We start from the raw sequence: 11515 nt of genomic DNA, 5'->3' as shown, positions 1-11515 counted from the left end.
CAATTCCTCTTAATCTTTCAACTTCAGTCCGAGTATTTTTTCCACAGAATTACCAAAAGCTATTGACCTGAGGGATTTGTTTTCCATTCAGAAGTCTTGAAATTTTCCTCCTGGCTAATTACAGCCTATTACTCTAGACTTTGGTCCTTTAGCAGTAACATTTTCCATCTTAAGATGGGTTGTCCCATTCCAGTGAAGAGCATGTTGTCTGAGCGCTGAATGGAATTACTACCAGTGGAAACTATGCTGCAAGAGGCTTGATAAAGCAGCTGCTGTGCAAACCTCAGCTGTTTTTTCCATCCTCCCGAGCACTGGTAATTAGCATAGGGAAGCTGACTAATGTGCTGACGTCACCTCTTTCCAGTCCCAGCTTACATTTTGTTCCTGAGTGCCTCAAAGCATGCAGGACTTTGTTCAGGAATTCGCTGTCACATACAGGATGCTCTGAGACTTTTTTTTTTTTTTTTTTGTCTAAGGGGCTGGACTTGTTTCCTTTATAAACGCTGCCTGCAGGACCAACGGCTTCCTTAAAAGTCATTGGTTTCTGGGGAACAGTGAGTATTGCTTTGGCAAAGCACAAAATGCATTTCAGAAATTTTAACTACAGTTTTAGTTCTCTGATCGCCTGTGTGGCAGATAGTGATGTCTTCAATCAAGCAGAAACAAGGGTATGCTTTACCTTTCACGTTTTATTTCTTATGAGCTGCTGGAATACTGAAGTATGTAGGTTGCTGTTTAAAATTTTTTAGAACACAGATGCTTTGATAGCTTTTTGACTTGTAAGTCAGTTTCAGTTTGAGGTAAGGGTCTTGGGTCTTCCAAGTCTGCAACTGTATGCTCTGAGGCAGATTAGTCTAACTCTGAAAATTATTAAAGCTTAAGCTATGTGTTTTTGAAAATGTTCAGAAGTTTACCTCCAGACTTCTTTGCCTGTCTGTGTAGTGTATTATTTCACTTGCATATGTGTTTTTGGCAAATGTTTAGACTATAATTTTGGTAGTAAGATTAACATGATTTATAGTACCCTTTATACTTTTCATGGGTTATTTTGTGGTGTTTCGTTTTTTTTTTTTTTTTTCCTAGCAATGTAGTTAAGAACATAATCTTAAAACTATAAGAAGTCCCCTTTGATTTATATTTAGCTAATTAGAATTAACATAATGTAAGTAATCCAGTCCTGATAGAGTGGATTGTTGACTGCTAATATACCTTATGGACAAAAATAACATTTTGTTTAGTACTGTATTGATAGCATGACATTTATGACTTCTGTAATCACACACATTTTAAGAATGTATATAGATTGCACAAATCTTGCAGGTACTCCCTGAGTAAATGTAGAATGTGAACTTTGAAATGTAATTTAGCGTGGATCCGGCTTACTATTCATGATTGCATTCAGCTCTCTCTGGAGTACAAGAGACTTTAACAAATAAAAGCTTTGTGTGTGGAGGGCCCTGGTCTTGTTTCAGAGATCACTTTGAAGAAGCTTCAGTGTGGTTCAGCAAGAAGCAGGACAGCTCTGATTTTAAAATATCTTTGATATGTAGTGGTTCTATACACAGATGTGGTGAGTTTGTGAAGCAGAGCTCTTCAGGAAGGAAAATGTAATGTTAAAGTAATTATTGCCTTCTTATGTAGTATTTGTTACTTTTTTTCTACTAACTTAAAATGTGTCAGTAATAAAAATGAGGCAATGTGATTTTACATACTTGTTTATTTTGGCTTTGTATTGAACTTCTAGTAAGTTTTTATGAAGAGAAAATATCTGAAAATAGCTGAATACTTGATCTATTGCCATTGCTGAAATAAGGCATGTGACCAGTTCCTGTGTTCTGAATGCCAGCCTGAAACACTTTGCAAGAGCATGGCAGCTTCAGAACCTCCTGCTTCTTTCTCCTGCTTTGGTCTGGCATCCTGAAGTAAGAGTGGAAGCACTCTTCGTATCAATGATACGAAAAGCAGCCAAGTCAGGTTTGCACAGATGCCTTGGGAGCACAAACCTGAAGTGTAAAATGACGATAGCCAGCTGTTGGTAAAGGTGCTTCAGTCTTTTTGCACAGATAGGACAGCAAAGTAACTCAGATGCAGACCTATGAAGGTATAAGGTTGTGGTCCAGTTCCTACTCTTACCACACAGTCAAACCAAAGTGTGTCAAAGGCCCCTCAGGAGCTGTATGGTTAGTACTTAAGATTTTTTAGGGAAGACAGTGGGAGCCTTTTTAGAATTTGGTTCCAGAAATAGAAGAGGCTATTAAACTAGAGGTCAGTAATAATACTTTCATTTTCCTAAATGAAAGTAGCAGCTATTAAAACAAGAGACATGCATGAACTTTATTATGCATGCTGAGTCACTGGGGAAAATCACATTTAGCTTGCAAATATGCTGTTTTCATTTTTCTCTGTTGAACCTTTTGTGTTGGTTTCCTTCAAAATTGCTCACTTAGACAAAGGCATGCATAGCAGACTTTTGAAGGCCTTTGGATATTAATTTTATAAGACAAGTATTTATCTTCAACATCTTACCAATAGTAATATTTCTATTATGTCACTAAATCTGATTTAGTAAAGTATCGTGTCCCACGCTTATGAATGATATTAATCTATTTTTTAGTAAGGAAGAAAAAAGATGTTATAGAGAAAATTCATTATAATAGAAAAAAACAAGAACCGAGTCTAAGCTGTTTCAAATACATCAATATTCAAAAGTGGTAGTATGTCCCCCTACTAGTAACTGGCAATTTATTTCAGTTTTTCTGTGTAGAAAATTTGGTGTTGCCTATTCACTTTCTTCTCTTGCCCTTTATTTTCAGGCCAAATTTGAATCACTGTTTAGAACATACGACAGAGATATCACCTTTCAGTATTTTAAGAGCTTCAAAAGAGTACGAATAAATTTCAGTAACCCTTTATCTGCAGCAGATGCTAGAATACAGTTGCACAAGACAGAGTTCCTTGGAAAAGAAATAAAACTGTATTTTGCTCAGGTAAGTCTTTTGTGGGTTATCCTTGCAAGGTATTAAAGCATAATGTACTTGTGATAAGCTTCCACGCGTCTTCAGTTGTACTAATGAACCTGGTTAATTTTATCAGTTTGATCAGAGAATCACAGGTTATTCCAAAGCTACAAGTATTTGGAGGCTGTTGCACATTTCACATTGACATCTCTCTCTGTATTGCATTGATAACCTTGGGGAGAGGGAGTAAGTGATACTCATCAGCAGAGTCAAAGAGGTAGAGTTCAATGGGGTGAGGGAAGCCAAGTGTGCTCTACACGCGCACACGCACGCACTCAGTATCTGAGGGAATCAAAAGCGTAGAGCTGCACATCCAGGACTCTTACCTGTTGATGCTGCTCTCACTACTGTACATTGTTCAGCACACATTTCTTCATGGAGATCACCGTCAGTGCAGCTCTATAGCTGGCTAGCATCTGCTGCTAAAGATGTGAAACTCTCAGGTTCTGGTAATCTGGGTGCTTTTTGATAGCTGCTGTGTATTTTCCTCCGTAAATTTAATGGGAAAATTAATCTGTGTGTGTCTGTTTCAGATGTCCCTAGGGACAGTCCTGAAGGAGCCAGTTTATTTATATACCTTCTAGAATTCTCACCACTCTCACTTGTGGTAATGAGTTTCAACACCATTTGTCATTAGGCCTTAAAGCCCATATCCAGCTTCCTCCTACTTCACTTTTTTAAGGACAGATATTCTGGTGAAATTTTTTTAAACTCCATAATGGGAAGATGCAGATGTGCATACTTCATTGCATGTGTCATCAGAGTTAATCTGTGTGGTGGCTTGTCTGTATTTTGTATACTGGGTCTTTCATACAGCTCTCTTCAATAATATAGTTACATGCTGCCACCTTGAGTGCCTGTTACAGCATAACATCGGCCCAAGCAAAATTGCTCACGAAGGCTGGATTCATTGATAACAATGTAACAGCTTTGGCTTTTATGCTTTTTTCAGACTTTGCACATTGGAAGCTCACATTTGGCACCACCAAATCCAGACAAACAGTTTTTGATTTCACCCCCTGCCTCTCCACCTGTTGATTGGAAGCAAGTAGAAGATGCTACTCCAGTCATTAACTATGACCTTTTATATGCTATCTCCAAGTTAGGACCAGGTAAGAAGGAGTAAAACCACTAGAATTTTCTTGAGTAAAACGTCTTTTAAACTTTCTGAAGTTGTAGAAGTTTTCAAATTACTTCCTGTCTACCAAGTAAATCTGTAATATCAAAAAAAGGTATTAGTAAATGGTAGTTTCTTACACACAAAGTAATTCCACAGGATCAGTTGGAGGGCCCAGACCTTCACAATGTGATCTGCTTTGTGAGTTGTAGAGAGCATGAATGTTGCTTCAATAATGTATTAGCTTGTTCATCAGAATTTTCAAGAAACAGCTTCCTAAAAATGAAGAGGCATTTGTGTAGCTACATACCTTCTGAAGGGATGAGGAAGTCCTGTTCAGATTAAGATAATGAACCAGGTAATACCTGTGTAGCTCTGCTAGAATTACCTCTCCATCTGAGATAATACTGGGTGGAGGAGGGAAATGATCAGTAATAAATAATTTTCTTTCAGAGTCAAGTTCTGCCATTCCTTGTTCCTTCTAATTTTTATCTGCTGCAATTTATTAATTTATTGCAAACTTTGAGATGGCTTCATCCTGGAAAGCATAAAAGTTTGTATCAGGTTCCTCTTTTTTTCTCCCCACTGTCCAAATGAAAAGAGATACTAAGAATGTACACCTACCCATAATTTCTAGTGCTATCCCATAAGTTGGTTTTGATTTCAGCTAACCATGCTGTATAGACTGTTCATAGGTCTATTTATTAAAAGTAGATAGGACTACAGATAGGAGAAACAGTTCTAGCTGCTGTTTGTGTGTTAAAATAAAACTCTACTTTGAGAAAGAGGTATAAAGTTCCACTAAACTCTGTACTGAACTCTTATTTTAAACACGGTTCTGCTTTTCAGTGATTAATGATCACATTCCTTGATGTCATTTTATACCTAATTTAAGACAACCTTTAATGAGAATTGGTGTAAACTGTTTCCCCAAATCAACAGCTCTGATTTAATTTGTTTGCAACTGTACTACTAGGTTTAGGAGAGAAAAAATGGTCACAATTTAGTACCAGTGTGAAAGACAATAAAAATTGTAGTCTGGATCATTTTACTGTAGTATTTTTATGTACCTGTTTACCTACCAGCTTAGGGAATACATCTTATGTCAGTAGTAAGGGGTGGAGAAGAGGGTAGGGCAGAACTTTCAGCTCCTCATGCTTCAGCTGTCTGTGTAGGAGTTTATGGCTGACTGTATACTGGTGGTATCCAAAGTTTCTAGTGAAAGTCATATGCATCTCTCAAACCACTAGGGAATTATTCTTACCTGGTGGGAAAATTCAGCCCTTTGCAGTTTGTGGAGGGACAAAAATTTCATGCTTATGCTGATGTAAAAAATGGGGTAGATTATTTCCAAGTTTTATTAAATACCAATATTTATTAAATTGAATAGTTATCTTTTAAATGGTGTGTGAATTATCATGGCAAGAACATTTATAGGAAAGACACTACATTTAGAAATGGGAGTATAAAATGTTGCCACAAAAAATTTTGTTTATGCTGAAACATGTAAATGAATCAGATGAGCCTGCACATAGGTCTTTAAAACAGTCCATCAAGAATACTGCTGACATATTAAATGTTTTCAACAAAGATTTTATTTTCATGAAATCAGTTTTTGAAACAGAAGTCCTGTAAGACTGTGTTTATCAGAATAAAAGTTGTTTTCAATGAAACATACAGAATGAATAAATAAGTAATGTTACAGTTTACTAATTTTATTGAACTTCTGAGCTTGCTCCATGGGTGCTACAAGCTTTCTTTTTTACTACAGGCTCTTCCTTCAAATTTTAGCAATGCCAGAAAGAAATCTATAGGTCTTAAAAGAAATACCTAAGGGCTTACTAAGCAGTAAAAGCTTGCCTCATTTCCCCTGAAAGCTCTGTTATTGAGGTGCCCTACAGCAGGCCCATTGGCAGACCTGTGATTCCTTTTCCCTTGAGATTTTTCACGTATATTGTGAATATTGAGCCCTTTGAAGCTTGACCGCTTGACTGTGATGTTGGAGCACAGAGTTAATGACTTGGTACCAAGGAGCAAGTTACTCTGGCACAATGGCTTGCGTGCTTCTGAAGAACTGAAGGCAAGAGCCTTTTCCTCTATGGAACTGGTCTTTGTGGCCATTCCCCTTCCTAAAGTTCTTGGGCAAACAGCAGGGACCACTTCAGAGCCTTGTCACACTAGAGTGTGCTGCTTCTTTTGAACTTCTCATGTGCAGATCACTGTAGTAGTCTTGATGGAGACTGTTCTCTGCACTGAGAGGTAATGAGTATAATGTTACAAGAAAAAAATTTAAGGGGAGCTGTTCAGGGAAGCGGTGAAAAGAAGTAGTTTGCTCTTTTCCTGATCTAGCGTAAGGTTAAAATCATGTAAATCCTGGTTAGAGCTGAAAGCAATTCTTTATATTATGGAAAAAACAGATTTCATATCAACAGTCAATAAAATGTGTCTCTTGGCACTTCTGCACACAGGCTGTATTATAGCTGAGCGTTTGACATTATATATTCATGAAGCCTGCTGCATAACAGCGCTGCTGCTACACAGAATGCCAGAGTGGTGTTAGAGCACCTCTGTGCGAGATAGAAAGAACAGCATCCAGCTGTTTTAACAACAAAGCTTTTGGGGGAAGGAAGATCCTGTGGTTTTGCTGTCATTCAGAAAAACAAAGTCTTCCTGGATGTGGTACCGTGGGTAGATCATCTTCTATGTTTTAAAATTATAGAAACCCACAAAGAAGACCTGAGACTGCTCATGTAGAATGCTTTCTTGAGTGCCTAGGGTAACTTACATAAACTTGCCTTTAAGAGAGCAGCTGAGCTCTGCTGCTTTGGAAACCAAACCTAAACACTTATGGACAGTAAACGTGGCTGTCAGCAGCGCATCTGCTCGCACCAGCTAATGCGTTGTGCCATCAGGCTTATTGTTGCGTGTTCCTTTTTTTTTAGGAATTTCTTTTCTACTTTTCTACAGAAAGGATTCTTTTTAACCATTTTTGCTAATATTTTAACTTTCAGGAGAAAAGTATGAGCTACATGCTGCAACTGACACAACTCCCAGTGTTGTCGTCCACGTATGTGAGAGTGACCAGGAAAACGATGTGGAGGAAGAAACAAAGAAACCCAAACCAAGAATTATTCAGACCAGAAGGCCAGATTATACTCCTACCCATTTAAGTTGAGCTGCTGTTGTTTTTCCAAGGGTAACAAGCAGACATATGCAACGGAAATGTTTACTGTGGAAACAGCAGGTCACAGGTTTGTGGCAACAGCAGCAGTCATAGTAGCAGAAACTCCAATACAAGTTTGCTCAGAAAAAAAATACAGGAAGTTTCATCCTTATTTTTGATGCTACGGGTTGATGGATGACATGAGTGTATTCTGGGATCACTGGGAACGAAAGATAGGCAGAAGAAAATGTTTTGAGACCTAACAGGACAAACTAGGTGTTTTTTCTGGGGGGGGGGTACTGTAGGCTGTTCCATTATAAAGCAGCTGGGGAAAGCTTTCTTTGTTCTGACTTACATAAATCCTCAAACTAATAGGTTAGTCATTGTGTGGAGCACATAGCGATAACAGAGGTGGTTTTAATGATTATGGGAATTGTAAACCTCTTTCTTATAGTAGATTTTGTGCATGTGTATTCTTGGTCTTCTAAAGTAACTTTGCATTATTTTCTATAGTTTCTCACGTTTCTGGAAATCTGGGAAATTGTTTAAAGTATTTATTATCTCAGCATCCCAGACTTACTACTAGACGTGTATATACATATTTATATTTGTTTTTATTAGCACTCATTTTCCAGCAGGCATACAATTTTTTCAGCACCTCATTTTGGTGCTATGTAACTTGTGCTTTTAAAATTTTAACCTTTTAAATGCCTATATAGGGTTTTATCTGGCAAAGTAATGGAAAAATGTGCAATAGAAAAGTTCTTTAAGTTGATTTTAAATTATTTAAGTTTAAATAATTTATATCTTTGGTAACATTTGTTCAGTAGCTTTGACTTTCTTGTTTGGAAGAAAAGTACTTTTAAATGTATGACTAAAGCTAATGTTGCATATTCACAGCAATGTAATTTTTCAGTGAAGAAATTGATAATGGAGAAACATGAACTCTGCTCTGTGTGTGAACCTGCATTGTTGTGAGAAAAGGTTTAACAGTGATTGAGAAATTGCACAGAGTGTGCAGAACAGCAAAGAGAGATGGAGTGCCTTTTCCTCGTTCATTCCTGATGTGAGCTGTTCTGCAGGCTGCACACTTGTATCTTTTTCTGCTGGCTTTGTATGTCCATAAATATAAACTTTTTTAGCGTTGCTTGCAAAATAAGCTGGTATTTAGAAATGCTTAATGCCAAGTAATGATGCATACTTAAGTAATGGGCATATGTGGGAGAAGCTTTAGGGGTTTTTATATGGTAGTGTTTAAAGACAGTTGCTCCCGACATACAAGTTTAGAGGAAGAAAGATGATAGAGGTGTATTTTATTACTTGTTTTCTAAAATGGAGACCCTCACTTTGAAATAAGTTTCAGTATTTTTTTAAGCGATAGTATCTGATATCTGTGGGAAAACGTCACTTACAGATTTAGAAAGGGGATGTTTGAAGCTTCTCAATATGTTTTTAGAAATCAAAGGGTGGTTCTCTGTTGGTTTGCTTTTGCCACAGTTGGTCTGAGAATGAGTTTTGTAGCTAGAATTGACATAAAGAAGTCCATTCTGTGCCATTTGATGCAAACATTGACAGGCTCACACCTTGTTTTATAAATAAATAATATATATTTTGAAAAGTAAGAGGTATAATGAAGCCATTCCAAGCTGTGGTGCAGGGTAAACACAGTGTTATTGAAGGCCTGTCATTATACTAGGCAAAATAGAAACTGATACGCTGTGACCACAGAGAGCAGGAATATACTGAACTTTAGTAATACTTGCAGTTATGATCCTCTTTTGACTGGTATGCCCTGTAAGCAGAAACAAACACTGGTCCTTGGTGTCTCGTCTCACAGCTAAGTGGCACTCAGTGTTAAGAAGAGCTAACACTGTGTATTGCTGAAGCTGTGTTTTATGGACCTGGGGCACGTAAGGTTGTGTTACTAAGGTAGTCAATCAGCTGAAACACATAAATAAATTAAATGGAGAGAAATTTTGTAGATTTGCCACAATTGTCTTCAAGCTTTTCCAAGATTTTTCGTTCTCTGTGTTTCTGAAATTACTGCTGGATATGGTGTTTCCCATCATTCAATTTTAAATTGTTGGAATAATTCCTGTTCTGTCTTTTTTCCATGTTTCCATGATTACTGATCAAAGCATTAGTTTTGTATTAGAAACCCAGGTAGCTGCTGTTCTGTTTCCTACTAACCCGAAGAAAGCAGTGCTACTTTTCGCTTGAGAAGAACAGAACGTTAAATACCAATATGGTTTTCATCACTTTAGTACACTGACATCTGCCTAACAAGGTGGGCACTAGAAATGGTGGAAGTCTTGGGATTGTTACAGAGTGTGTCCCCTCCTGATGGTAGCGGTGAACAAAGGCCATGAGACAATAACTTCCCTGTCTTTCTGGTTCTGTGTCCTGGCCTGTTCCACCTTCTGTTATCATTACTACAGTGTGCTGCTTGCTTTTTCTGTTTGGGTTTTATTTTATTTTTCAAATGTTCAAATGAATGCTTAGTTGGTATTTTATACAGTTGTATGGTATGGGGCATACTTAAATTAAAATATTTTGTTCTCTTCTTGTAAGTGTTGTGGTATTTATGCACAAAAGTAGTTGAACATTTTGCGCCGAAATCTGAACTTTAGGCTTCCAGATGCTTCTGATTTGAAAAAGGTAAGGCTATTATCCCAGACCACATCCTTACCAACCAAATTAATTTATTCAGAGAAAAGCTTTCCAGCCTTCTACTTGAGAGGCTTGCATAATCTGTAAGTATGAGAGTCTACTAATGGATAAAATACAGTCCAGAATGTTCCATTTAAAAACTCATTCTTCTGTGCCTGAAGTTGATGTGCTTCCTAATAAAGGTATTAACATGTTACTATTCTATAATCCCTGTGCATTCATATCCTTACCAGATTTCTTCCACAACATGAATAATTCTATTTTTAAAGCTCTTGGAATATGACATTATATCAGCATTTAAATGGCTTTACCTACTAACTGTAAGTCTTTCATGTTGGAAAGCATTAAAAAATGCATTTTTATTTTTGGTCTCAATATGGGCAGAAATCCTTTCACATCAGGAAGGGAGTTCCTGATGTTAGTGCTCGTCATTCTTCTCTACTTATGACTAGGAAGTGTTGATATTTGTGAGGAGTTCTGTATGCAGAAGTTGTTGGAAATAGAACAGTGCTGCTGCTCATCGACAGCAGCACCATCCAGGGGAATTGCTGCATAGAGCAGCAGAAATAACTTGGTCCTGAAGTGATCTAACAAAAGATAGAAGGTGAAACAGCAATTCCAAGTGAGCCATCCTGCTTTACATAGAAGACCTCATTTCTTTATCGTTTTGGAAGTATAGGTCATGTTTTATTATTTGCCCTCTGCATGAGGATGGCACACACAATCTCCATAAATCTGAAAGCGATCCCAAGCATCTGTCACTTCGCAAGACCTGTTGCCAGCGTAGTGATACAAGTTCCTGTCATTGGATTATGCATTTGTGCATGTATTTCAACATCAAGGACCTTACCAGGGTGAACTGAACAACATGTAAGACTGAAGTTTATGTCTAATCAGGTTTTTGTTTTTCAGAGTAGCAACAAGTGTAGTAACTTTGATATTTGAAATGCTGGACAAGTGTAGTAGTTGTTGTTCTTGTGTAGTCCAGACTTGCCAAGGGTGGGGAAGGAATGAGCTCCAGCGACTCTGTCTCATACCATTTTAACAGTTACAGGACAGATTTTGCCCTAGGCGTAATCACCTGCCTAGTCAAGTTTTTCTTTGTCACACTAGAAAGAATGTCTTTGGGAAGACAAGTTCTTTAACTTGAAATTATGATTTGTATCTATAAAGCTTGCTTGCTTGTTCTGCTATGTCCTGAACCCTCTCTCAGTTCCAAGCATACCAGATGATAGCAAGGGGTAGACCTTTGGTCTAAGCATGGACTAAGTTCAGAAATTCACTTACTGAGTCTTCAGTTGTTGCACTTCTATCATCTTTGCTTTTATCCTGGCTTGCCCAACACGCTTTAGAAATATTTTGCAGAAAATTGTACCTTAATTGGTAAAGCTTAGTGGTTTTAATAATTCACATTTGTATGTCTAAAAATAATATAACAAAACAACCAATAATAACAAAGATAAGACATCCCCCAAGACATTGTATAGTACAGTGAATAAAGCAAGACCACAAAGGTGACTCAACTGAGTAGGTGACAGGATGGATCTG

General features: G+C 37.5%; 1 protein-coding gene across 1 annotated transcript; it reads left to right on the top strand.

The window, feature by feature from the left end:
* The first annotated feature begins 557 nt into the window (after positions 1-557).
* On the top strand, positions 558-7591 carry RCAN1 (regulator of calcineurin 1). The gene is made up of 4 exons (XM_008943806.1): positions 558-668; positions 2814-2987; positions 3970-4129; positions 7146-7591. The coding sequence occupies exons 1-4, from the start codon at positions 582-584 to the stop codon at positions 7307-7309; spliced, it is 585 nt and encodes a 194-aa protein (XP_008942054.1). The 5' UTR covers positions 558-581; the 3' UTR covers positions 7310-7591.
* Positions 7592-11515: the final 3924 nt, after the last annotated feature.

Source organism: Merops nubicus, unplaced genomic scaffold (assembly GCF_000691845.1).
Source record: "Merops nubicus isolate BGI_N331 unplaced genomic scaffold, ASM69184v1 scaffold7357, whole genome shotgun sequence".
NCBI lineage: Eukaryota > Metazoa > Chordata > Aves > Coraciiformes > Meropidae > Merops > Merops nubicus.
The sequence above is the reverse complement of the archived record's forward strand: the minus strand, read 5'-3'. Positions and strand labels throughout refer to the sequence as shown.

Coding starts and splice junctions, on each gene's coding strand:
- RCAN1 (XM_008943806.1), top strand. CDS start 582: ATGCATTTCAGAAATTTTAACTACAGTTTTAGTTCTCTGATCGCCTGT. Junction 669..2,813: donor TCAATCAAGCAGAAACAAGG/GTATGCTTTACC, acceptor CTTTATTTTCAG/GCCAAATTTGAATCACTGTT. Junction 4,130..7,145: donor TATCTCCAAGTTAGGACCAG/GTAAGAAGGAGT, acceptor TTTAACTTTCAG/GAGAAAAGTATGAGCTACAT.